We start from the raw sequence: 27,855 nt of genomic DNA, 5'->3' as shown, positions 1-27,855 counted from the left end.
CTTACACCTGTAATCTCAGCACTTTGGGAGGTCGAGGCAGGCAGATTAGTTGAGGCCAGGAGTTCAAGACCAGCCTGGCCAACATGGCAAAACCCCATCTATAAATAGCTGGGTGTGGTGCTGCGTGCCTGTAATCCTAGCTACTCAATGACATTTAACATTGTTTGAATCACAATGTCAAGGTGCTTTAATCACTTCTCGTGCTGTCAAAAGTTAAAAATCCAGAGTTATATTCCCACACAAATTTGCGGCGGAAGTATTCTTGTACATGAATGTTCATAGCAGCATTATCTATATAATAACCAAAAAGTGAAAACATCTCCGTTGTCCGACAATTGATGAATGGATTAACAAAATGTATCCATGTGTATCCAAAATGTATCCATCATATCCATATGATGAAATATTATTCAGCCATAAAAAGGAAAGCAGTACTGTAACATGGATGAACCTTGAAAACATTATGGTAAATGAAAGAAGCCGGACAAATGGCCACATATTGTAGGATTCCATTTATATGAAATGTCCAGAATAGGCAAATCCACAGAGATAAAAAGTAGATTAGTGGTTGCCGCAGGCTGGGAAGTTGGGGGGTAGGGGTGGTGGTGACTACTCATGGGTATAAGATTTCTTTTTGAGATGATGGAAATGTTCTGGAATTAGTGGTGATGGTTACACAACTTTGTGAATACACTAAAAACCACTCAATAACACATTTTAAAAGGTGAATTTTATGTTATGTGAATGATATCAACTAAAAAAATAAGATACCTAAAAAATTAGGTACTCATCCGGAATAGTCATTAAAATCAAAATCATATTTAGAAACACACCTAAGTCAGTATCATATATATATAATATAGACTATATAATGATAGTTCTTTATTTAGCTGGTCTTATACATACATATGTGTATATATACATATAAATTCATGCGTTATAGAAATGTGAATAATTTATATAATATTAAGGGTGCCCACCAATCTTCATTGAGAAGCGACTCCCAGATCACAGGAGTCCCAGCTAACTTGGCCAAGACAAAGTAGGTTCTGGGAAGCTCCACGCGCACCCCTGTATATCTTATCCTGATAGGACAGCCCGGAAGTTTATAAGACTTCTACTAACACGTGACCAGCGCAGCCACAGGGAAAAGGTTCAAGGCGCGCTTGTGACGTCATTTCGGCGCGACCCTCTTCTTGGCGTAGAGTCTTCAGATTGCTCCTGGGAACCATGCCGAAAGTAGTGTCTCGGTCAGTAGTCTGCTCTGACACTCGGGACCGGGAGGAATATGACGACGGCGAGAAGCCCCTCCATGTTTACTACTGTTTGTGCGGCCAGATGGTCCTAGTGCTGGGTGAGTAGCTGGGAACTGCGGGGGCGTCTGCCAGGAGCCAGACTTCGGGTTCTTGAAGGCGAATTTCCTCTGACTGATCTGGGAACCACTTCTCAACGAAGATTGGTGGGTTTTCTCTTTCCGACGAAATCCTCCCTACACATCCCCGCCCCACTCCAGGGCATTTTTTCTTCCTATTTTTTGTTTAGCCTTGTGATTCTGTATCCAGACCTTCCTCAAAACTAAACTCCTTCAGGAAAACAAAAATAGAAACACAGTATTTCCCTCTTAATCCACTGTCTTCAAAAACTACTGCCTCTAGAAACTTTATAATGTTTCTGCTGGATACCAAGATGCTGCAGTTGCTCTTACGTTACAGCAAACAAAAATAAAACCCTCCCTTGATCCTGTATTCACCTCCAGCTATAACCCCATTTCGTTGCTTCTTTTATAGCAAAGTTTCTCAAAAGAGTTGCCTATATTGGCTGTCTCTGCATCCTGACTTCTCATTCTCTCCTGGCCTCACTTCAGGTAGGCTTTCCTTCCCACCTCATCATCTTAACCGTATTTGGCAGAATTACTAACTGAACTCCGTGTTAACAGTTCTAGTGGTCAGTTATCAATGTTCATTTTAATTCTTCTCTCAGTGGCATTTAACAGAGGTAATCATTTCATTCTTTTTGCAACACGTTTTTTATTTGCTTCCAAGACTCCATACTCACCTGATTTTCCTCCTACCTCAGATTTTTCCCCTTCTTCTTCTTCTTTTTTTTTTTTCTTCCTTTTTTTTTGAGATGGAGTCTCACTCTGCCGCCCAGGCTGGAGTGCAGTGGCGCAGTCTCGGCTCACTGAAACCTCTGCCTCCCGGATTCAAGTGATTCTCCAGCCTCAGCCTCACGAGTAGCTGGGATTACAGGCGCCCGCCACCACGCCTGGCTAATTTTTGTATTTTTAGTAGAGAGGGTTTCACTACGTTGGCCAGACTGGTCTCGAACTCCTGACCTCAGGTGACCCACCCGCCTTGGCCTCCCAAAGTGCTGGGATTACAGGCGTGAGCCACCACGCCTGGCCTTAGATTTTTCCCCTTCTTGTCTGGCTCCCTTTTCTCTCTCAGATTTTTAGGCATTCCTAGGCCATATAGCTCAGTACTCTCACCTATTCTCACTCTGTACCCACCCCCTAGGTGATCTCATTCATTCCTAAGCTTTAAATACAACCGACGTGCTGGTAACTCCCAGATGTTCATCTTTAACCTGCACCTCTCCTCAGACTTCAATTGCCTATTCAACATCTCCACTTGAATGTCTAATGGGCCTCTCAAACATATCGTGCTGAAAATTGAATTCATGACCCTCTACACCCGCTCTCCAATTGTTTCTCTTACAGTCATCCCTATTGCAGTCAGTAGTATCACTATTCATCCAGTATCTCAGACCAAAACCTGGAATCAGTCTTGACTTCTCTCTGTCACATACCTTACATCTGTCCAGTCCATAAGGAAATCCTACAGGTGCTTTCATGAAAATTATGCAGAATCTGACTGCTTCTTTTCACCTCCATTCTTTTTTTTTTTTTCTGAGACAGAGTCTCAACTCTGTCACCCAGGCTGGAGTGCTGTGGCGCGGTCTCAGCTCACTGCAACCTCCGCCTCCCGGGTTCAAGCGATTCTCCTGCCTCAGCCTCTCAGGTAGTACGGGCCACCAGGCCTGGCTAAATTTTTTTTTTTTTTGAGACGGAGTTTCACTCTTCTTGCCCAGGCTGGAGTGCAATGGCGCGATCTCAGCTCACTGCAACTTCCGCCTCCCAGGTTCAAGTGATTCTCCTGCCTTAGCCTCCCTACTAGCTGGGATTACAGGCATGTGCCACCACGCCTGGCTAATTTGGTATTTTTAGTAGAGATGGGGTTTCACCATGTTGGCCAGGCTGGTCTTGAACTCCTGACCTCAAGTGATCCACCCACCTAGGCCTCCCAAAGTGTTGGGATTACAGGTGTGAGCCACCGTGGCCAGCCTACCACCTCCACTTCTAACACTGTAGTCCAAGCTACTACCATCTTTCACCTGGATTGGCACCATAGTCTCTTGCTCTCGTTGCTTCCACTGTTTTCTACATAGTAGCCAGAGTCCTGTTCAAAACCAATGGTTTCATATAAGACTGAGAATAAAACCAAAGTCCATCCATACCAAGACCCTTGATCAGGCCTGTGGCTACCTCTCAGGCTTCATCCCCTAACAGTCTTCCCCTTGCTCATTGCACTTCAGCCACAGTGGCCTTTTTGCTTTTTCTCCATCATGTCAAAAGTGTTCCGGCCCCCCAGTGCCTTTGGAATTGGTATTTCTTCTGCCCCAAAAACTTTTCCCTCAGTCCCTCCTTACTTCATTCAGGTCTCTGCTGAAATGTCATTTCCTTAGATAACCCTTCCCTGATTACCTTATCTAAAACAGCATCCCTGTCACTTTGTCCTCTTACCCTGCTTAATATTTAGCACTTAACCATTGCCCAAGATCATATTATAATTATTTTAAAATATGTTGCCTCTTCCACTAGAATGGAAGCTGCATCAGGGCCGGGACTTTTTTTTTGTTGTTGAAACAGTGTCTAGCTCTTGTAGCCCAGGCTGGAGTGCAGTGGCGTGATCTCAGCTCACTGTAACCTCCATCTTCCGGATTCAAGCGATTCTCCTGCCTCAGCCTCCCAAGTAGCTGGGATTACAGGCATACACCACCATGCCCAGCTAATTTTGTATTTTTTTAGTGGAGACGGGATTTCTCCATGTTGGTCAGGCCAGTCTTGAACTCCTGACCTCAGGTGATCTGCCGGCCTCGGCCTCCCAAAGTGCTGGGATTACAGGCGTGAGCCACCGTGCCTGGCCAGGGGGGAGACTTTATCTGCTTTGTTGTTTGCTGAATCTTCAGCACAGTGTTAGAATAGTGCCTGCTACCTAGAGGGCCCTCACATATTTATCCAAGAAATTAATTCTTGGTAAGGAGGTGTGGTGAAAACAGCATGGGCTTTTGAATCACTTAGAGTTGGATCTGAATTCTTGTTCTGCTTCTTATTAGATGCATGGTGTATCTCTTACCCTTTTTAACTTCAGTTCCTTCATCTTTAAAACAGAAACAACAAATCTCTACTTTAACCATTCATTGTGAAGAGTAAATGAGCTGACACGTAAACTGTGTAACGTTCTCTAACTCCTCTCTTCATCTCCTCTATTCATCTTGAATTACTCTGACCACTTGACTTTCTCTGTTATCCTTTAGGTATTTAATTTGCGTTACATAAATTTTCTTTTTTTTCTTTTTTTTTTTTTGAGCGACGGAGTCTTGCTCTGTTGCCCAGGCAGGAGTGCAGTGGTGTGATCCCAGCTCACTGCAACCCTCTGCCTCCCGGGTTCAAGTGATTCTTCTGCCTCAGCTTCCCAAGTAGCTGAGACTACAGGTGTGTGCCACCATGCCCCGCTAATTTTTGTATGTTTTAGTAGAGACAGGGTTTCACTATATATTGGTCAGGCTGGTCTCGAGCTCCTGACCTCAGGTGATCCACTGCCACCTCGGCCTCCCAAAGTGCTGGATTACAGGCGTGAGCCACCGCGCCTGACCCATTATATCAATTTTCAATCTGTTTTACAACTGTACCTAATTTGTTTACTGTGTTTTCATTGTTTTCAGATTAAAATTCCTCCAACTAGGATGGATCATTTGTATACTATATAATCACTTACCCTCTCTCTCCCCCACCTTTTTTTTTTTGGACGGAGTCTCGCTCTGTTGCCCAGGCTGGAGTGCAATGGCGTGATATTGGCTCACAGCAACCTCTGCCTCCTGGGTTCAAGCGATTCTCTTGCCTCAGCCTCCCAAGTAGCTGTGCCAGGCTGGTCTTGAACTACTGACCTCAGGTGATCTGCCTGTCTTGGCCTCCCAAAGTGCTGGGATTACAGGTGTGAGCCACCTTGCCTGGCCTCTTTTTTTTTTTTTTAAACAGAGACAGGGTCTCGCTGTGTTGCCCAGGCAGGAGTACAGTGGCTATTCACAGGCAGAATCATGGGACATGACAGCATTGCACCCCTGGTCTCAAGTAATTGCCCTGCCTCATTCTTCTCAGTAGCTGGGACTGTAGGTGCATGCCACCACGCCCAGCCTCTCTCCTTTTCTTAGCACACACCCACTTTTCCCAGTGCTTCCTCGTAGGCATTCCAGTATGCTTGATTGTGTCTTCTGATTCTAATGCATTATAACACAAACCAAGTGTACTATGATCACAGAAATCTTCATAGAAACCTGAATTGCAGTACTGGGAAGGACTTTTGAGATAATATCATCTACTCATCTTTCAAATGAGGCAAAAGTCTCTGAAGGAGGAAGTGATTTGCCAAAGATCACCAGGGTAGTAGCAGAGCTGGGACCAAATACCAAGGTCTCCTGACAGAAAGTCAGTTTTAGTCGGAACATTCGGTAATAGGTTTCAATAAGCATAGTAATTGCAGTAGAAAATTCTAGTGCTAGAGACCCCATTCAAAACTTCTCAGGATATTTTGCAGTGACTCATTTGCTATATTTTGCTGTGACTCTAGTGACCAAATCTCTCCATTCCTTCAGACTGCCAGTTAGAGAAATTGCCCATGAGGCCCCGGGACCGGTCCCGTGTGATTGATGCTGCCAAACATGCCCATAAGTTTTGTAACACAGAAGACGAGGAGACTATGTATCTGCGGAGGTAAGAGGTTGATGCTCCCTGTTTAGGATTTCCCTATTGTGTTGGAGTCTGTTTCTGAATAATATAAATATCACATCTATTGTTGAACAGGTCAGTTGGGCCCAATACTTTGACATTTGTGGTGGTTTTCTAACTTCTGTTAATGTAGTAATATCTTTATTGTGCTTTGTTGAAATGGTGCTCAGATGTGATTCCATTGCTTTTTTTTTTTTTTTTTTTTTGAGATAGAGTCTCGCTCACTCTGTTGCTCAGGCTGGAGTGCAGTGGTGTGACCTCGGTTTACCGCAACCTCCACCTCCCAGATTCAAGCAACTCTGTTACCTCAGCCTCCCTGATAGCTGGAATGACAGGCGTGCACCACCACGCCCAGCTAATTTTTGTATTTTTAGTAGAGACGAGGTGTCACCATGTTGGCCAGGCTGGTCTCGAACTCTTGTCCTCAAGTGATCCTCCTTCCTTGGCCTCCCAAAGTGCTGGGTTTACAGGCGTAAGCCACTGTGCCCGGCCCCTCCATTGCCATTTGATAGCTGTAGTTTGTTTACAATGTACAGGTTTGAATGAGTTCATTCAACCTGTAATCTTGTGGAGCATACCATGTGCCAGGCACTGAGCTAGGTACTGGATCTGTGAAGATGAATAAGGTATGATTTTTACCATTAAAGAGCTCGTGACTTTGAGGGAATGACTCCTGTTGTGATGGTCTTCTGAACACAAGGAAAAACAGGTGGGAGTGGGTCATTTGTCCTGAATGGTGGCCAGGAAAGTCTTCAAAAGATGATGGCATTTGTGTTTAGCCTGAACTAGGATTTCACCAAGTAGATGAAGGGAATGAAGAGCATTCCGGGTGGAAGGAATATGGAAGCATTAAAAACATCAAACATGATGTGCTTTAGAAACCTGAATTGTCCTTTGTGACTGGAGCACAGGTTACTTTACAGGAAGGGGTTGATGCATACTAGGGTGAGGACAGAGTAAAGTACTGAAGTGGTCAAGTTTGGCCTTAATCTGTAAGCAATGAAGAGCCATCTCCGTTTTTGTTTTTTTTTTTTTTTTGGACAGAGTTTTGCTCTTGTTGCCCAGGCTGGAGTGCAATGGTGTGATCTTGGCTCACTGCAACCTCCACCTCCCAGGTTCAAGTGATTCTCCTGCCTCAGCCTCCCGAGTAGCTGGGATTACAGGCACCTGCCACCACGCCTGGCTAATTTTTTGTATTTTTAGTAGAGATGGGGTTTCACTATGTTGGCCAGGCTGGTCTCGAAATTCTGACCTCAGACGATGCACCTGCCTCTGCCTCCCAGAGTGCTGGGATTAGAGGCGTGAGCCACCGCACCCGGCCCATCTCTGTTTTTTAAGCAGCAGTGTGATGTGGTTAGCTCTGTTTTAGATTTGGGAGTCCTTGGTATATATGGGAAATTGAAACCTGGGAAGGGATAAAATTACAGAGTGTGGAGCAAGCAGAGAGGACTGAATATTTAAAAGGCAGACAAAAGAATTGGAACAGAACCAGAAGAACCTGGTGATGTGGAAAACAGAGGAGAGAGTATCAAGAAGTGTGTGCGGGTGTGACTAGGGAATGGTTACCAGCAGGTGCTAGAAGTCATGGAAAGGTCAATCCTAGGAATTAAAATATCCATCTATTCATGCAACAAATATTTCATTTACTGAGTTCCTACTGTGTTCCAGATACTATCCTAGAAGTCTGGAATATTCCAGTGTATTAGTTTTCTAGAGCTGCCATAATAAAGTACTACAGCCTGGGTGTGGTGGCTCATGCCTGTAATCCCAGCACTTTGGGAGGCTGAGGTGGGTGGATCACTTGAGACCGGGAGTTCGTAGTGAACTCCCATCTCTACTAGAAATACAAAATTTAGTTGGGCATGGTGGTGCGTGTGCCTGTAATCCCAGTTACTCGGGATGCTGGGATAGGAGGATTGCTTGAATGGGGAGGCAGAGGTTGCAGTGAGCTGAGATTGTGCCACTGTACTCCAGCCTGGGTGACAGAGTAAGACTCTGTCTCAAAAAATAAAAAAAATAAAGTACTACAAACTGGGTGGCCTAAAACAATAGAAATTGTTTAATAGTTGTAGAGGCTAGAAGTCTGAAATCAAGGTGTTGGTAAGTCCATGCTGTCTCTCAAGATTGTAGGGGAGAATCCTTCCTTGCCTCATTCCTGGTTTTTGGCGTTTACCAGCAATCCTTGGCATTCCTTGGCTTGTAATGTAAATGCATCACTCCAGTCAGTGCTTGTATCATCACATGGTATTGTCCCTTTGCCTATTCTTTTCTTAGAAGGGCACCAATCATATAGGATTAAGGGCCCATCCTCCTCCAGTATGACATCATTTTAACTTAACTAACTGTATCTGCAACATCACTATTTCCAAATAAGGTCACATTCCGAGGTTCCTGGATGGATGTGAATTTTTTTTCTTTTTTCTTTCTTTTTTTTTTTTTTGAGATGGTGCATGCTACCATGCCTGGCTAGTTTTTGTATTTTTAGTAGATACGGGTTTTCACCATGTTGGCCAGGCTGGTCTCAAACTCTTGGACCCAAGTGATCCTCCCATCTTGGTCTCCCAAAGTGCTGGGATCACAGGCATGAGACACTGTGCTCGGCCAGAATGTGAATTTTTAAGGGTCATTATCTAATCCAGTACAACCAGTAAACAGCAAAGAATCCTGCCCTTATGAAACTTTAGTGTTGAACCAGAAAAAGCTATAGGCTGACATCTAGCTACGTGTTTTCTTTCCTTCTTTCTTTTTTTTTTGAGATGGAGTCTCGCTCTGTCGCCCAAGCTGGAGTGCAGTGACGCGATCTCAGCTCACTGCAACCTCTGCCTCCTGGATTCAAGTAATCCTCCTGCCTCAGCCACCCATGTAGCTAGGATTACGGTTGTGTACCACCATGCCTGGCTACTTTTTGTATTTTTAGTAGAGACAGGGTTTCACCATGTGAAACTGCTCTTGTGAGCCTCCTTCTCCTTCTTTGGCCTTCTCAATCCTTTGGATTCTTTTTCTTCTGCCTGCCCCTCAAGTATTGGTATTCCACACGGTTCTGATCTTGCTTTTGTCCCTGCTCTCTTTATGCCTTCCTTGGGCATTCTTGTCACCTTACATGGCATTAGTTACACTTATGCTGATGATAAAATCTAAGTCTGCCTACTGTGCCTTCCTGTATCCCAGAACTGTATAGCCAGTTGCCTACTCTACCTCTTTACCTGATGTCCTACCTTTCAGATCCAACATGATGAAGGCCAAACTCATCATTTCTCTACTGTGGACAATACCACAGATTGATTCACTCAGCACCACTCTGACACTCTTCTGCTACACCCTCCTATACATGAGTGTCTGTAAAGTTAGGGTGCATATTCCAGTCCCCTTCCCCACAACAACTAAGATTCTGAATATGACTTAGCTTTGGCCAAGCAAAAGAGATGGAAGTAGATGTCAGTTGATGGGTGACCTCAAGCCTTTTTTACCCTTTTATCCTTATTCCATCCTGCTTCTTAGGAAATGGACATGATTGGCCGGGCGCGGTGGCTCAAGCCTGTAATCCTAGCACTTTGGGAGGCCGAGACGGGCGGATCACGAGGTCAGGAGATCGAGACCATCCTGGCTAACACGGTGAAACCCCGTCTCTACTAAAAATACAAAAAATTAGCCGGGCGAGGTGGCGGGCGCCTGTAGTCCCAGCTACACGGGAGGCTGAGGCAGGAGAATGGCGTAAACCCGGGAGGCGGAGCTTGCAGTGAGCTGAGATCCGGCCACTGCACTCCAGCCCGGGCGACAGAGCGAGACTCCATCTCAACAAAAAAAAAAAAAAAAAAAAAAAAAAAGGAAATGGACATGATAATTGGAGTACTAGCAGCCAGTCTGAGACTGGGAAGGAGAGGCCACAAGAATTGCAGAGCCTTTGCCCTGCTATCCTTGGGTCTCAACCAGTGCTCAGAACTGCCTTCCTCCTGATGTCTTTTACATGAGAGAACAAGCTCTTTTGTTGAAGCCATTGCAGTCAGGTCTCTGTTACTATTAGCCAAATACTAGTCCTTCTTTTCCTTCTTCTTATGATGACACAAGGATTCGTGCAGTGGCCCCAGCGAGAAATCTAGGAGTCAGTCTCTCTTTGTCTCACCTGTCCCCACCATCCCATCATCCCCTGCATACATCTAGTCACTCACCACGTACTGTCGATTCTGCCTTCTAGTCTCTTTTGTGGCTGCCTCCTCCTGTTCAGCCCTGCTGCACTGCCATTATTCCAGTACCCAGAATCACTTGCTTAGACTACTGAAGTGGCCTCTTACCTGGTCTTTTGGTCTATAGTTTTGCTCTTCTTCAGTCTATCCTCTACTGCTTGAATTATCTGAAATACACATTATGTCAGTCACCTGCTTCAAATCTGTTAGTGACTCTTCATCACTTATAGCAATGCCTTTCAAACATTTTTAGATGAAAAATCCTTTCTTTAATTAAATTCTTACCCAGAAGTATAAATAAATAAGACTGATAAGCAGAAAGCTGTTCTGAGTAGGGAGGAGTCTAGCCCAATCCATTAAGGACTCCTCCTTCCTCCCCATCTGATTTCATTTAGGGGTCATTGTGGAGTACAAGGAAAACACTCCTAGTTGGCTGGATAAAAATCTAAGCCTGAATGCACTCTATGATCTGTCCATCCTCATCTTCTAGTACTCTCTTGATTTTTTTTTTTTTTAAAGAACAAACATTTATCATTTTATATCTTTTCAGCAATTCAAGAGCAAGTTTAGCTAGGTTGTTCTGGTCTCATGAAGCTGCGATTAAGAAGATGACCATGTAAACAGTCATCTGAAGTCTTTTTTTTTTTTTTGAGACAGGGTCTCACTCTGTCACCCAGGCTAGAGTGCAGTGGCACAATCACAGCTCACTGCAGCCTCGATCTCCTGGGCTCAAGTGATCCTCCCACCTCAGCCTCCTGAGTAGCTGGGACTATGGGCATGTGCCACCATGCCTGGCTAATTTTAAATTTTTTTTGTAAAGACAGGGTCTTCCTATGTTGCCCAGGCTGTTCCTGAACTCCTAGGCTCAAGCAATCCCCCTGCCTTGTCCTCCCACAATGCTGGGATTACAGGTGTGAGCCACCATGCCTGGCCTGAAATCTTGATTAGGGCTGGAGATTCCTCTTCCTACCATGGTAGGCAGCTGAGTGCTAACTGTTGGCAAGAAGCCTCAGTTTCTTACCACAGGGATCTTTCCATAAGGCTGCTTGAGTATCCTCATGATATGGAAGCTGGATTCCCACAATGTAAGTAATTCAGGAGAGCAAGGCAAAAGCCGCAGTGTGTTTTATGGCTATGACTCAGAAGGCATGCACAGTTGTTTCTGTGATGTCCTTTTGGTGTCACAAGTCAGCGCTATTCATTGTGGGAGGTGACTGTACAAGGGTGTTAGTACCAGGGACAAGGATCATTGGGGGCCACCTTAGAGGCTAGCTACCACAGCCAGAATGGAGAATTTGTTTTTTCTTGAGATGAAGTCTCACTCTGTTGCCCAGGCTGGAGTGCAGTGGTGCAATCTCGGTTCACTGCAACCTCCACCTCCTGGGTTGAAGTGATTCTCCTGCCTCAGCCTCCTGAGTAGCTGGGATTATAGGCACGCACCACCATACCTGGCTAATTTTTGTATTTTCAGTAGAGACGGGGTTTCACCATGTTGGCCAGGCTGATCTCGAACTCCTGACCTCAAATGATCCACCCGCTTTGGCCTCCCAAAGTGCTGGGATTACAGGCGTGAGCCACTGTGCCCAGCCGAGAATGTTTTGTTTTGTTTTGTTTTTGATCACTGAGTCTTCCCTATCTCATATATTCCTTGAGATTCAGGATAGGAAAGAAAATCAAGGTCAATTATCCCAAACATCTAGCTCATGTTAATCACTTCTTTATAGTCATACCACTTGAAATTCTTACCTCATTTACATTAAAGTCTCATTTCAATAAGATGAACTTTTTGAGAGCAGGAACCCTGCCTATTTTTCTGAAACCCTTAGGACAGACATCTTGCCTGCTTCTTGGCACATAGTTAGAAATAGATACATTTTTATAAACTTGACAAAATCCAGTTTGTCATTGGTACTTGAAGATTAACTCATTGAGAAATATGCAGCCCCATTTATTTGATATTTCTATGCGTTTTGAAAGCTTGAACTTATGGGATTGGCTGACTTCAGGATTCTAGGAGAAGTTCATTCTCCGTGTGGGGAATCTCTCCCTTTAGTATGGTGTTGAATTTAGTCCCAGTGGGACCAGACAGGGTATACAGAACCAATAATATTGTTAGTGCCCTGGTCCCGTGATATCAGTGAATTGGAGCACCTTCGACATAAGTAATACTTGTAAATGGAGAGGCAGAATGTTAAAGATGATGGTCAGCACAGTCTGTATAGTTATATCCCAAGCAGTACCACTTTGTGACTTTGGGCGAGTAATCTTTTAGGCCCCCAATTTCCTTATCCTTCAATTGGGAAAATAATACCCATGTGTTGTCAAAGAGCAACTGGAAGTCTCCTACAGTACCAGAAAGACCGTAAATAGTTATAATGACTTTGGAGAGCACTTTGGCAACATCCAGTATAGCTAAAGATGCATATAATGTATGCCTTAGCAACTCTACTTTTCATGTACACCTTAGCAAAGTGATTCTCAACCTTCGCTGTGTGCCAGAATCATCTGGAGGAGTTTTTGTTTTGTTTTGTTTTTTTGTTTTTGTTTTTGTTTTTGTTTTTTTTTTTTTTGAGACGGGGTCTCGCTCTGTCACCCAGGCTGGAGTGCAGTGGCCGGATCTCAGCTCACTGCAAGCTCCGCCTCCCGGGTTCCCGCCATTCTCCTGCCTCAGCCTCCCGAGTAGCTGGGACTACAGGCGCCCGCCACCTCGCCCGGCTAGTTTTTTGTATTTTTTAGTAGAGACGGGGTTTCACCGGGTTAGCCAGGATGGTCTCGATCTCCTGACCTTGTGATCCACCCGTCTCGGCCTCCCAAAGTGCTGGGATTACAGGCTTGAGCCACCGCGCCCGGCCTTGTTTTGTTTTTTAATTCGGATGCCTCAGCTTTACCCTCAGAGACTCAGAGATTTCGTTTCTGTTTTTGTTTTTTTTTTTCTGAGACAGAATCTTACTCTGTTACCCAGGCTGGAATACAATGGCACGATCTCTGTTCACTGCAACCTCCGCCTCCCGGGTTCAAGCAATTCTTCCACTTCAGCCTCCTGAGTAGCTGGGATTACAGGCACCCACCGTCATGCCTGGTTAATTTTTGTAGAGACAGGGTTTCACCATGTTGGCCAGGCTGGTCTTGAACTCCTGACCTCAGGTGATCTGCCTACCTCAGCCTCCCAAAGTGCTGGGATTACTGGCGTGAGCCACTGCACCCAGCTGAGATTTAGTTTCTTTTAAATTGAGTTATAATCTACATACCATAAAAGTCACCATTTTAAAGTATATGATTCAGTGGTTTTAGTATGTTTGCAAGGTTGTGCAAAAGATTGGACACCTCTGCCCCAGAGAAAGGAATGCTGCACAGAGGCCAAGAAAAGTCTGAACAGACAGGCCTTGCTGGGTTTAGATCATGTGCTTTTCATCCAATCACATTTCTACATGGTTGTCAATCATGTCTCTAACAAAGCTACCATAAAACCCAGGAGGGCAGGGTTTAGGAAGCTTCTGGGTGGCTGAATACGTGGAGGTTCCTGAAGGGTGGTGTGCCCAGGGAGGGCATGGAAGCTCCAAACCACTTGCCCCTTACCTCACCCTGCACATCTCTTCTCTGTGTCCTTTGTGATATCCTCTATAGTTAACTGATAAACATTAACTATTTCCCTGAGTTCTGTGAGCCACACTAGCAAATTAATCGAACCCAAAGAGGGGGTCGTGAGAACCCCAACTTGAAGCTAGTTGGTCAGAAGTTCTGGAGGCCTGGCTTGGCATGGCAGCTCACGCCAGTAATCCCAGAACTTTGGGAGGCTGAAGGGGGCAGATCACTTGAGGTCAGGGGTTCAAGACCAGCCTGGCCAACATGGCGAAACCCTGTCCCTACAAAAAAAATTACAAAAATTAGTCAGGCGGCCGGGTGCGGTGGCTTATGCCTGTAATCCCAGCACTTTGGGAGGCTGAGGCAGGTGGATCATGAGGTCTGGAGATTGAGACCATCCTGACTAACACGGTGAAACCTCGTCTCTACTAAAAATAAAAAAAATTAGCCGGGTGTGGTGGCACACACCTGGAGTCCCAGCTACTCGGGAGGCTGAGGCAGGAGAATCGCTTGAACCTGGGAGGCAGAGGTTGCAATTTGCCGAGATGTGCCGTTGCACTCCAACCTGGGTCACAGAGCGAGACTCAGTCTTAAAAAAAAAAAAAAAAAAAAAGTTTTGGAAGCCTGGACTTGCGACTGGTATCTGGTTGGTGGCCGGTCTTGGGGTCCAAGCCCTCAACCTGTGGCATCTGACACTGTCCGAGTAGACAGTGTCAGAACTGAATTGGAGGACACCTAGCTGGCATCCATTTATTGGAGTGTGGGGTTTTCCCCACACACATTTGGTCACAGAAGTCGTCTTCTGTGTTGAGGGTTGTTGTGGTATGAGATCAGAGGAAAAACCCAATTTGACAGAGTTTTTCCCAAACAGCTGGCATTCACCAATAGACCATCTGCCTCAGTTGTACTGCCTGCCTGCCTGCTTCATCGTTCCTCCCTCCTCTCTGCCCTGGCCAGTCAAGTTGGAAGGGAACCTTAGGAAGGACGGGGAAACAGAGGAAGTAGATAGAAATTCTTTTTTTTTTTTTTTTTTGAAACGGAGTTTTACTCTTGTTGCCCAGGCTGGAATGCAGTGTTGCAATCTCGGCTCACTGCAATCTCCGCCTCCTGGGTTCAAGCGATTCTCCTGCCTCAGCCTCCTGAGTAGCTGGGAGTACAGGCACGTACCACCATGCCTGGCTAATTTTTTGTATTTGGTAGAGATGGGGTTTCACCATGTTGGTCAGACTGGTCTCGAGCTCCTGACCTCAGTGATTCACCCGCCTTGGCCTCCCAGAGTGCTGGGATTATAGTGTGAGCCACCGCGCCCGGCCCCCATTTTTAAATTGGTGTATTTGTCTTTCTGTTGTTTAGTTGTAAGAATTCTATATTACGCATACTAGTCCCTTATCATATATATGATTTGTAAATATTTTATTTCATTCTGTGAATTGTTTTCTCACTTTTTTGATGATATTCTTTGAAGCACACAAGTTTTAAATTTTTATCATCCTGTTTATCTGATTTTTTTCTTCCATTGTTTGTGCTTTGGGCGTCATTTCTAAGAAATGGCCAGGCATGGTGGCTCACGCTTGTAATCCCAGCACTTTCGGAGGCCGAGGTGGGTGAATCATTTGAGGCCAGGAGTTTGAAACTAGCCTGGCCAACATGGCGAAACCCCATCTCTACTAAAAATACAAAAATTAACTAGGCGTGGTGGTGCACACCTGTAGTCTCAGCTACTTGGGGCTGAGGTAGAAGAGAATCGCTTGAACCCGGTAGGTAGGTGGAGGTTGTAGTGAGCCAGCCGAGATCTTACCACTGTACTCCAGACTGGGTGACACAGCCTGAATCTATTTCAAAAATAAAGAAGAAATGTTTGCCTAATCCAAGCATATGAAGATTTGCAGCTGTGTTTTCTTCTAAGAGTTTTATAATTTTACTACTTACATGTAGGTCTTTCATTCATTTTGAGTTAATTTTTGTGTATAGTAGGGGGCTAAATTCATCCTTTTGCATGTGGCTATCTAGTTGTCCCAGGACCTTTTGTTAAAAAGACTGGGTTTTTCTCCCTTAATGGTCTTGGCACCCTTGTTGAAAATCAGTTAACCATATATGTATGGGTTTATTTTAGACTCTCAGTTTCTATTCCATTGACCTGTATGTCTGTCCTTATGCCAGTACCACCCTGTCTTTATTACTGTAGCTTTTTAGTCAGTTTTGAAATTGGGAAGTGTGAGTTCTCCAACTTTGTTTTTGTTTTTCAAGATTGCTTTGGCTGTACTGGATTTCTTCCAATTCCATATTAATTTTAGGATCAGCTTAAATTTCTGTGAAAAAGCCAGCTGGGATTTTGAAAGGGACTGTGTTGAATCTGGAAATTCTTTCGAGGAATATTGCCACCTTAACAATATTAAGTCTTCCAATCCATGAACATCAAAATGTGTTTACATTTATTTAGGTCTTCTTTAATTTCTTTTGGTAATACTTTTTAGTTTTCAGTGTACATTTCTTGCACTTCTTTTGTTAAATTTATTCTAAGTGTTGAATAGAAGTAGTGAGAGTGGCATATTTATCTTGTTCCTGATTTTAGGGGGAAAGCTTTCAGTCTTTCACCATAAAGTATGATGTTAGTTTATGTGGTGTTATGATTTGAATGTGTTCCCCAAAAGTTCATGTGTTGGAAACTTAATCTGTCTGCCCTATGAATGAATTAATGAGGCTCTGCTCTTATGCATGGATTAATGTTGCTGGCATGTGAGTAGGTCTGTTATTGCAGGAGCGGCTTTGTTTTAAAACCAAGCTTTCTCACACTCACTTGCCCTTCCGCCATGTTATGATGCAGCATGAAGGCCCTTGCCCAATGCTGGAGCCATGCTCTTATGCTTCCCAGCTTTCAGAACTGTGAGAAATCAATTTCTTTTATTTATAAATTATCCAGTCTGTGGTATTATCTTACAGCAACAGAAAATGCACTAAGACGTGGGTAAACAGATGTGGGTTTTTCAGAGATGTCCTTTATTAGGTAGAGGAAGTTCCTTTCTATTCTTAGTATATTGAAGGGATTTTGAATTTTGTCAAGCATTTTTTCTATGTGTCTGTTGAAATGATTATGTTTTTCTCTTTCATTCTATCAATATGATGTGTTAAATTCTTTTTAGCTTTATTGAGGTATAATTGACAAAAATTGTATGTGTTTAAGGGATACAGCTTGATATTTTGATATACATGTACATTGTGAAATATCACCACAATTAAGCTAATTCATGTATCTGTCACCTCACAGTTACCATTTTCTTTGTGTGTGTAGGTAGTGAGAATACTTAAAAAATTTAGAATGTACAATACAGTATTGTTAACTATAGTTATGATGCTGTACATTAGATCTCCAAAACTTACTTATCTTGTATAACAGAAACTTTATACCTGTTGAACAACAACCTCCCATTTCCTTCACCTTCAGCCCCTGGCAATCACCATTCTACTCTCTGCTTCTATTGAGTTTGACTATTTTAGATTCCACAAACAAGTGAGGTCATGCAGTATTTGTCGTTCTGTGTTTTGCTTATTTCACTTAGCATAATGTCCTCCAAGTCCATCCATATTATCACAAATGGCAGGATTTCCTTCTTTTCGTAAGGCTGAATAATGTTCTGTTGTGTGTGCATGTGTGCGTGCGTGCCACCTTTTCTTTATCCACTTAGCCATTGATAGACATTTAGGTTGCTTCCATATCTTGGCTATTGTGAATAATGCTGCAATGAGCATGGGAATGCACATATCTCTTTGAGATACTGAACTCATTTCCTTTGGATGTATACCAAGAAGTGGGATTGCTGGATCATAGGGTAGTTCTATAATTTTCTGAGGAATCTCCCATACTGTGTTCTATAATGGCTGTACTAATTTACGTTTTCACCAGCACACCAGCAGTGTGTAAGGGTTCCCTTTTCTCCACATCCTCCCTAACACTTAACTTTTGTCTTTTTTTTTTTTTCTGAGACGGAGTCTTACTCTGTCACCAGGCTGGAGTGCAGTGGTGCAATCTCGGCTCACTGCAACCTCCACCTCCCGGGTTCACGTGATTCCCCTGCCTCATCCTCCCTAGTAGCTGGGACTACAGGCGCATGCCAACATGCCTGGCTAATTTTTTGTATTTTAGTAGAGACGGAGTTTCACCATGTTGGCCAGGATGGTCTCGATCTCCTGACCTTGTGATCCGCCTGCTTTGGCCTCCCACAGTGCTGGGATTACAGGCATGAGCCACTGCGCCCAGCCTTGTCTTTTTGATAATAGCCATTCTAACTACTGGAGTGAAGGGATATCTCATTATGTTTTTTTGTTTTTTTTTTTTTTTTGAGACAGGGTCTCACTCTATTGCCCAGGCTGAAGTGCAGTGGTGCAAGCTTGGCTCACTGCAACCTCTGCTTCCCAGGTTCAAGTGATTCTCCTGCCTCAGCCTCCCAAGTAGCTGGGATTACAGGCGTGTGCCACAACACCCGGCTAATTTTTGTATTTTGAGTAGAGACAGGGTTTCACCATGTTGACCAGGCTGGTCTCGAACTCCTGGCCTCAAGTGATCTGCCCATCTTGGCCTCTGAAAGTGCTGGCATTCCAGGCGTGAGCCACCACGTCCAGCCCTCATTATGGTTTTGATTTGCATTTCCCTGATGATTAGTCTTTTCATATACCTGTTGGCCATTTATATGTCTTGGAGAAATGTCTATTCAGGTCATTGCCCATTTAAAAAATCAGGTTAATTATTTATTTGCTATTGAGTTGTATGAATTATTATGTGAGAAAAGAAGATTGGTTTGACCACAGAAAAACCTAAAATTTCCACATAGTGGAAAAAGTCAAAGACAAATGACAAACTAGAGAATAACCAAGGCCCCTTCATTATTTACAAGTTTCCTTAATGTAAAATTAAAAGGTAGCTGAATAAACAAAGGACATGAACTAACAGTTTGAAACAAAGAAAATGCAAATGACTATTAAATATATGAAAAGATGTGTAACTTTACTCCTAAAAAAAGAAATACAAATTAAAAGATTCCATTTTTCACATGTGAGAATGGCAGTGATGCAATTTAATGGCATACAGTGTTGGTGAGACTGTAAGGAAACAGGAACTCTCAGTATATTGGTAGTGTGAGTCTAAATTGGTTCAACTTCTATAGAGAGAAATTTGGCAGCATCTACCAGAATTTAAAATGTACACACTTCTAGGAATTCATCCAACACGTAAAAAACATTTTGGTTCATCTATACAAAGGAATACAATGTGGTCCTTGTAAAGAATGAAGTAGCTCTTTATCTATTGATAGGAATATATATATACACATATATATATATTTTTTTAACCAAGTTATATTTTTAAGTGAACGAAAGTAGAGAACACTGTATATTTGTTTAAAAAAGGAAAAAAAAATATTTTCTTTATGTACCATTCAGAGTTCTTTGCTTATATATGCATCAGCTATCTCTAGGATGAGCAGAAAAAACCAGAAACAGTATTTGCCTCTGGGGAAGGGAACTGGGTGGGTGGAGGATGAGTGGGGAAGATATTTTTTGTTTTATACTCTTATGTATACCATATGCATATATTGCCTATTACAAAGTTGAAACAAGGGGAGGGGAAGTGAGGAGACCAGTCAGGACGAGCTGTTACAGTCGTCCAGGGAGTTGATAATGGTGGTGTAGGCTAAGATAGTGGCAGGAACGTGGAGACAAGCAGACAGATTCAAGGTCTTTTCTTGGAGATAAAGTCCGTAGGATTTGCTGATGAAGTAGGTGTGGGAGATGAGGGGAAGAGAAGAATCAAGGATGAGTCCCAGGTTTCTGTTAAGCAGCCGTGTGGGTGGAATTGAGTCCTTGTGTATATGACTTGGTGTCTAAGGTGGCATTGTGTGGGCTCTTGAGCTTGACTGCCTGGGCTTAAATTCAACCTCTGCTTCCTAGCTCCACAACTTTGGGCAAGCCATGTAATGCTCTGTGGGCCTAGGTTCCTCATTTGTAAAGTGGGAATAATAATATGACCTACCTCACAGAGTTGTTGTAAGGATTAAATGAGTTAATACATGTATCCTTTTTTTTTTTTTTTGAGATGGAACCTTGTTCTGTCACCCAGGCTGGAGTGCAGTGGCGTGAACTCGGCTCACTGCAACCTCTGCCTTCCAGGTTCAGGTGATTCTCCTGCCTCAGCCTCCTGAGTAGCTGGGATTACAGGCACTCACCACCATGCCCGGCTAATTTTTATATTTTTAGTAGAGACGGGGTTTCCCCATGTTGGCCAGGCTGGTCTCAAACTCAAGTGATCCACCTACCTGGGCCTCCCAAAGTGCTAGGATTGCAGGCGTGAGCCACCGTGCCCAGCCAAGTTAATACATGTATGCTTTAGAATAGCTCTTGGCACATAGTAAAGGGTTTATAAATGGTTGCTGCTATTATTGTTGTTGTTATTACTGCAACTACTATTGCTACCTGTGATTATGACTATGCTGCTCCTCCTCTTCCTCTTCCTTTGTCAGGGAGATACCTGACCCATTTCAGGGGCTTCCATAAATGTTACAGGAAGGGAGGAATGTTGAACCAATGAGTTGACCTATAAAATGAAAACCTTTTAAAGGCCCTCTTAGCGTTTGAAGAAATGGGATAGTAAAGTTGATACATTATGAGATTTGTTCATATCTTTTTATTTTTTAACTTCCATTTTCTGTGCAGACCTGAAGGCATTGAACGACAGTACAGGAAGAAATGTGCAAAGTAAGTATTAACAATGTGGGTTTCTCCAAGCATAGGCAAGTAGAGGCATAATGTGTTAGGAAAATAATTATTTGGATACAACTCTCCATTATGTCTTTTTTTTTTTTTTGAGATGGAGTCTTGCTCTGTCACCCGGGCTGCAGTGCAGTGGTGCCATCTCGGGTCACCGCAACCTCTGCCTCCTGTGTTTAAGTGATTATCCTGCCTCAGCCTCTCTAGTAGCCGGGATTACAGTCACGTGCCACCATGCCTGGCTAATTTTTATATTTTTAGTAGAGACAGGGTTTTGACATGTTGGTCAGGCTGGTCTCGAACTCCTGACCTCGGTTGATCCGCCCACCTCGGCCTCCAAAACTGCTGGGATTACAGGCCTGAGCCACCTCGCCCGGCCCCCATTGTGTCTTTATCCTTATAATCTCAACTGCCTTCAGACTTCAACTAAGCACAAATACCAATATGTTCCCCAAAGAGGCTAGTCAAAGTTATATCTTTGACCAGATGACCAGAAAAAGGAATTTTTTTTTTTTTTTTTGTTTTGAGACAGAGTCTTGCTCTTGTTGCCCAGGCTGGAGTGCAGTGGCACGACCTCCACTCACTGCAACCTCCACCTCCCAGGTTCAAGCAATTCTCCTGTGTCAGCCTCCCAAGTAGCTGGGATTACAGGCACCCGCCACCACGCCTGGCTAATTTTTGTATTTTGAGTAGAGACGGGGTTTTGCCATGTTGGCCAGGCTGGTCTCGAACTCCTGATCTCAGGTGATCCACCCGCCTCAGCCTCCCAAAGTGCTGAGATTACAGGCGTGAGCCAACACGCCTGGCCTAAGTGATTCTTATCAGGTAGAGGTGGTTTTAGGAAACACTGAGAAGAGCCAATCATTAGTTTATGCCACCAACAGAAATATTCCCAGAGTCTAAGCACACTTTGCAAATTGCTGTTTTGGGAATTTGGATTATGAGACTTCGCAGAAATTCACTGTGCCATTGCAGGTGTGGACTGCCGCTCTTCTACCAATCCCAGCCGAAGAATGCTCCCGTTACCTTCATTGTGGATGGAGCGGTAGTCAAGTTTGGCCAGGGCTTTGGGAAGACGAACATATATACTCAGAAACAAGAGCCTCCTAAGAAGGTAATTAACCATTGAAAGAGAGACTGCTTAATATAGCTCTAGATTTAGCTGATGTTTTGAAATAAGATTATAGTGCATGAGAAACTGCTCTTTATGGATGTATTCTTTTTATTTCTTTTTTTTGTCTTTTTCTTGCTTTTATTTCTTTTTCTTTTTTCTTTATGGATATATTCTTATACTTTATTTTTATTTTTTAAAAGTTAAAAACAATTTGAGGGGTGCATAGATGCACATATTTATGGGGTACATGAGATATTTTGATACGGGTATGCAGTGTGTAATCACATCATGGAAAATGGGGTATTCGTCCCCTCAAGCATGTATATGGATGCATTCTTTATTAATCGGGTGCCATTTTTGTGTATAAACAGACGCTATGTAATTGTAACACCTGTTATGTGTTTTCTGTTTTCTACAGTTGCCTCATGAGTAAGGTTAGAAATTGTATGGTTTTGGCCGGGCGCGGTGGCTCAAGCCTGTAATCCCAGCACTTTGGGAGGCCGAGACGGGCGGATCACGAGGTCAGGAGATCGAGACCATCCTGGCTAACACGGTGAAACCCCGTCTCTACTAAAAAATACAAAAAACTAGCCGGGCAAGGTGGCGGGCGCCTGTAGTCCCAGCTACTCGGGAGGCTGAGGCAGGAGAATGGTCTAAACCCGGGAGGCGGAGCTTGCAGTGAGCTGAGATCCGGCCATTGCACCCCAGCCTGGGCGACAGAGCAAGACTCTGTCTCAAAAAAAAAAAAAAAAAAAAAAAGAAATTGTATGGTTTTTACTCACATTATTTTCCTTCAAATTTTCCTCTTCTTATGGAGAGATGTCATCTGTTATTTTACATATGGTTTTTTTGAACAATTAAAAACAGTGAATTAGGCTAATTAAAAACTATGTTCCAAGCTGGGCATGGTGGCTCATGCCTGTAATCCCAGCACTTTGGGAGGCAGAAGTGGGAGGATCACTTGAGGCCAGGAGTTTGAGACCAGCCTGGGCAGCATGGCGAGACCCTATCTCTACAAAAAATAGAAAGTAAATTGGCTAGGTGTGATGGTGTTCACCTATAGTTCTAGCTACTCAGGAGACTGAGGTGGGAGGATCACTTTAGCCCAGGAGTTTGAGGTTACCTTCAGTTATGATTGTGCCACTGCACTCCAGCCTGGGTGACAGTAAGACCCTGTCTCTTAAAAAAAAATTAATTGCCGGGCACGGTGGCTCAAGCCTGTAATCCCAGCACTTTGGGAGGCCGAGACAGGCGGATCATGAGGTCAGGAGATCGAGACCATCCTGGCTAACCCGGTGAAACCCCATCTCTACTAAAAAATATAAAAAACTAGCCGGGCGAGGTGGCGGGCGCCTGTAGTCCCAGCTACTCGGGAGGCTGAGGCAGGAGAATGGCGTAAACCCGGGAGGCGGAGCTTGCAGTGAGCTGAGATCCGGCCACTGCACTCCAGCCTGGGTGACAGAGCGAGACTCCGTCTCAAAAAAAAAAAAAAAAAAAAAAATTAATTGGATGGGTGCAGTGGCTCACGCCTGTAATCCCAGCACTCTGAGAGGCCAAGGCGGGCAGATCGCCTGAGGTCAGGAGTTTGAGACCAGCCTGACCAACATGGAGAAACCCCGTCTCTACTAAAAAATGCAGAATTAGCTGGGCGTGGTGGTGCATGCCTGTAATCCCAGCTACTTAGGAGGCTGAGGCAGGAGAATCGCTTGAACCCAGGAAGTGGAGGTTACGGAGCTGAGATCGCGCCATTGCACTCCAGGCTGGGCAACAAGAGTGAGACTCCATCTCAAAAAAAAAAAAAAGTAATTAAAAATAAATTTTAAGAACCCATGATGGACCATGCATAGTGTCTCTTGCCTGTAATCCTAGCACTTTGGGAGGCTGAGGCAGCAGGATTGCCTGAGGCCAGGAGTTGGATACAAGCTTGAGACATTAAGCGTTAAGGATGCTTTTTTATACCTTCCGTCCTTTTTTTTTTTTTTTTTTTTTTTTTATGCGAGACCCAGTCTCTACAAAAAATGTAAAATTAGCCAGGTGTGGTGGCATATGCCTGTAATCCTAGCTAAGTGTGAGGCTGAGGCAGGAAGATCACTTGAGCCCAGGAGTTTGAGGTTGCAGTGAGCTATGATTGCACCACTGTATTCCAGCCTGGGCAACAGAGTGAGACCCTGTTTCAAAAAAATAAAGTAAGTAATAATAAAAAAAAGAGCCTTTGATGGCAAATGTTAGAAAAATATGTAAATAAAAACATTGGCACTTTTAAATAGGTCAGCCTGTCCCAAAGAGGTAGTGTTTCCCCCAGTACCCACAGCCCCTCATGCAGGCGTGTGCGCACACACTCACGGCTCATGGATCCTGTTTTGATGAACCGGACTGACTTCTTGCCTGCCACTCCAGGTGATGATGACCAAACGGACCAAAGACATGGGCAAGTTCAGTTCTGTCACTGTGTCTACCATTGATGAAGAGGAAGAGGAGATTGAGGCCGTAAGTGTCTCTGGTCTTAAGGAAACTGGAATTTGGGGGGGAAGGGTGCGAGGAAAGGGGACTCTGGAGTTGGAGCCTTGGAGTAATGGAAATATTAGAGACTTCACTTTGAGACCCTGCTTTGCTGATAAGAAACTGTGGGCTGGGCGCGGTGGCTGACATCTGTAATCCCAGCAGTTTGGGAGGCTGAGACGGGTGGATCATGAGGTCAGGAGATCAAGACCAGCCTGGCCAGCATGGTGAAACTCCGTTTCTACTAAAAATACAAAAAAATTAGCTGGGCGTGGTGGTGCGTGACTGTAATCCAAGCTACTCAGGAGGCTGAGGCATGAGAATCGCTTGATCCCAGGAGGTGGAGGCTGCAGTGAGCCGAGATTGCGCCACTGCACTCCAGCCTGGGGACAGAGCAGGTCTCTGTCTCAAAAAAAAAAAAAAAAAAAAAAAGGAAGAGAAACTATGACAGTGAGCTCATTCCTGTTTCCTTGAATCTCAGAGACATCTGTAAAATGAAAACGAAGGAGTTGGATGAGATCAGTGATTTTTTTTCCCACATACTATTTTTAGAGACGCCTTAGAGGGCAAAGTCCTCATCCCTCTTAATTTGAGAAACTACTGGACTGAATGATTTCAGGTTCCTTCCAGTCCAACTCTGATGGTTTGTGAGTCTGTCCTCAGTAGTAGTAGCAATTACCTTCATGGTTCTTCAGTATAATATTGATGGCGAGATGTCATCTGCTGTTTTACAAATGTTTCGGTTAAAATGTAAATGCTACTGAAGAATTACTTGAACCCAGGAAGTGGAGGTTGCAGTGAGCTGAGATTGTGTCACTGCACTCCATCCTGGGCAACAGAGTCAGTTTCCGTCTCAAAAAAAATAAAAACAAAAAACAAAATAACCAAATCCGCCTCCCTCCCCCCAAAAAAATACCCTAAATGCTCCTGGATTACTGAAAAGATGGAGAATGGAAAAGGAACAGAGTCCTGCCATTTTAGTCATGATTTCATGATTTGAGTAGTATACATTATGACTTAAGGTCTTTGTTGTTATTCCTTGGTGAGACTTCTGGTTTAAGGATGCTCCTTTTTTCCTTCAGAGGGAAGTTGCTGACTCATATGCACAGAATGCCAAAGTGATTGAAAAACAGCTGGAGCGCAAAGGCATGAGCAAGAGGCGACTGCAAGAGCTGGTGAGTAGCAGGGGGTAGCAAGGTGCTGGGGCCCAGTCGTTTGGATGTCTTGGTCTGAAAGACCTTCCAGCAGGCAGGGAAATCTTTTAGGAAATCTGTTGGGAGTTTCTAGAGTAGTTGGCTGCCAGTTTTATAACCCTGGTCTGTGACTGTCAGTGTACCCTACTCTGTAGTAGTGACCCCAGGATCTGGGCCCTAAATCGTGATACTTGTTATGGCCCTAACTAGGATGATATTTTATTTTATTTATTTTATTTTATTTTATATATTTTGGAGATGGAATCTCACTGTCGCCCGGGCTGGAATGCCGTGGCGCAGTCTGAGCTGTGCTGATTTCCTATGGCCACAGCCTTGTCTTTTTGCCCATTTTGCCTACAAATAGCATTTTTTGTGTGTGTGCTATAACATCAGAAAGGTTGGAAGGTAGATGTTAGAGGTATATAATGATTTGGGAACTGTGATTCTAGTTTGTACACTAAATAAACATTAAGGGAAAGTGTTTGGGTTGGTTAGATTAAGGAAGGAAGATAATTTTGTGTCATGTATCAAGACATACACTTTTTTTTTTCTTTCTAGGCTGAACTGGAAGCCAAGAAAGCGAAAATGAAGGGGACCTTGATTGACAACCAGTTCAAATAACCAGGCCTTTTTCTGAGCCCTAGACTGGAGGCAAGCATTTAGATCAGGAGGCAAAGTAATTTCTTGATTATATAGATGGACTCTTATTTGTGTCCTAGCAGAAGGCTTTACGTTGTTTCCCATTGGTTCTCCTACATTCAGTGAGGTCTTTAACTGAGTCCATTTGACTTTCTTTCTTTTTTTTTGAGACAGAGTCTTGCTCTGTCGCCCAGGCTGGAGTGCAGCGGCACGATTTCGGCTCACTGCAACCTCCGCCTCCTGGGTTCAAGCGATTCTTCTGCTTTAGCTTCCCGAGTAGCTGGGATTACAGGCGTGTGCTACCACACCTGGCTAATTTTTGTATTTTTAATAGAGACAGGGTTTCACCATGTTGGTCAGGCTGGTCTTGAACTCCTCACCTCGTGATCCGCCCTCCTCGGCCTCCCAAAGTGCTGGGATTACAGACGTGAACCACTGCCCCGGCCACAAATCCATTCTCTTGTGTAATTTCCCTTTTGTTGTTGTTGTTACTTCATTTTAGTTTAGTTTTTGAGATGGAGTCTCACTCGGCCCCCCAATCTGGAGTGCAGTGGCATGATCTCGGCTCACTGCAACCTCTGCCTCCTGGGTTCAAGAGATTCTCTTGCCTCAACCTCCCGAGTAGCTGGGACTACAGGCACCTGCCACCACACCCGGCTACTTTTTGTATTTTTAGTAGAGACGGGTTTCACCATGTTGGCCAGACTGGTCTCGAACTCCTGACCTCAAATGATCCACCCACCTTAGCCTCCCAAAGTGCTGGGATTACAGGCGTGAGCCACCATGCCCAGCCTTGACCTGCTTTCTAGGAGATGGAATTTTCTGAATTTTTCTGTATTTAGGTTTTCTGTACTATTTTTTGTCCATTTGATGCAAACTTCTTAAGCTGTGTAGAAACTTTATGAATAGATCAGTGCTTTAGTGTCTCCAGATGATTTTTGGAAAAAATATTATGGTGTGTCATAGAAAAAGCACCATGAATTATATTTAGGTATAGCAAGTCAGATCCTTTGAAGTGACTCTGTCTCTGTTCTTAGAAGGGTTCTTGGAATTGGCTGTGGTTTGAATCTTTCTACTGTCAGAGGAACCCCATTAAAAGCCAAAGTCTTCATAAGGCTTTCTTTACTTCAAACACTGAAGCTGTAGGTGAGCCATCCCATATCGATTGTATACTCAAAGAAGGAAAAGCCAGATTGCAGTGAGCGGGTAGGACAGCTCAGATCCAAATGAAAGTAGGGTCTCAAGTAACCCAAGACCGGGTGGCTCACACCTGTAATCCTAGCACTTTGGGAGGCCGAGGCGGGCAGATTGCCTGAGCTCAGGAGTTCGAGACCAGCCTGGGCAACATGGTGAAACCCTGTCTCTACTGAACTACAAAAGAAATTAGCCAGGTGTGGCAGCATGCGCCTGTAGTCCCGGCTACTCGGGAGGCTGAGGCAGGAGAATTGCTTGAACTTGGGAGGTGGAGGTTGCAGTGAGCTGAGATTGCGCCACTGTACTCCAGCACTCCAGCCTGGACGACAGAGTGAGACTCTGTCTCTACAAAAAAAAAAAAAAGTAACCCAAGGGAGGGAGCTACCATCTAGTCGGGCAGCTAGTACTGCTGCTTTGCATGGATACATGGGAGGGAGATGTTATAGATTAAGAAATGATAGCGAGATAAACAAAATGATCTGTTGGGTATCTTTTACTTTACGTTTGCTGTTTGCAGAGGAGTGTTGTATATATAGATATTATTTTATGTCACACTGCTTCAGTGATACCTATATCCATGTTTGTATCCATGTTTGTATCCATTCAACTGTATTAAAAGGTGTTGGGACAGGA

At 44.1% G+C, this 27,855-nt stretch overlaps 1 protein-coding gene across 10 annotated transcripts; it reads left to right on the top strand.

Annotated features, from left to right (window-relative positions):
* Positions 1–1,201: 1,201 nt before the first annotated feature.
* STEEP1 (STING1 ER exit protein 1) lies at positions 1,202–27,855 on the top strand. Of its 10 annotated transcripts, none has more exons than XR_013413183.1 (8): positions 1,202–1,354; positions 5,932–6,049; positions 20,530–20,571; positions 21,559–21,697; positions 24,095–24,184; positions 25,279–25,371; positions 25,948–26,150; positions 27,553–27,855. XR_013413183.1 is itself a non-coding variant. In XM_002806371.4 (7 exons), the coding sequence occupies exons 1-7, from the start codon at positions 1,231–1,233 to the stop codon at positions 26,008–26,010; spliced, it is 669 nt and encodes a 222-aa protein (XP_002806417.2). In that variant the 5' UTR covers positions 1,202–1,230; the 3' UTR covers positions 26,011–27,855. The 10 variants fall into 10 exon arrangements, 2 of the variants coding, with proteins under 2 accessions (XP_002806417.2, XP_077845645.1); XR_013413184.1 differs by having other exon boundaries at positions 25,948–26,203; positions 27,559–27,855; XR_013413181.1 differs by having other exon boundaries at positions 25,948–26,228; positions 27,497–27,855.

Source organism: Macaca mulatta, chromosome X, assembly GCF_049350105.2.
Source record: "Macaca mulatta isolate MMU2019108-1 chromosome X, T2T-MMU8v2.0, whole genome shotgun sequence".
NCBI classification, from domain to species: domain Eukaryota; kingdom Metazoa; phylum Chordata; class Mammalia; order Primates; family Cercopithecidae; genus Macaca; species Macaca mulatta.
Note: the sequence above shows the minus strand (reverse complement) of the source record. Positions and strands in the feature narration are given on the sequence as shown.

Excerpts from the sequence above, each read along its gene's own strand:
- STEEP1 (XM_002806371.4), top strand. The coding sequence starts at position 1,231 with ATGCCGAAAGTAGTGTCTCGGTCAGTAGTCTGCTCTGACACTCGGGAC. Across the intron at positions 1,355-5,931 it reads CCAGATGGTCCTAGTGCTGG|ACTGCCAGTTAGAGAAATTG; the intron begins GTGAGTAGCTGG and ends CCATTCCTTCAG. Across the intron at positions 6,050-20,529 it reads GAGACTATGTATCTGCGGAG|ACCTGAAGGCATTGAACGAC; the intron begins GTAAGAGGTTGA and ends TTTTCTGTGCAG.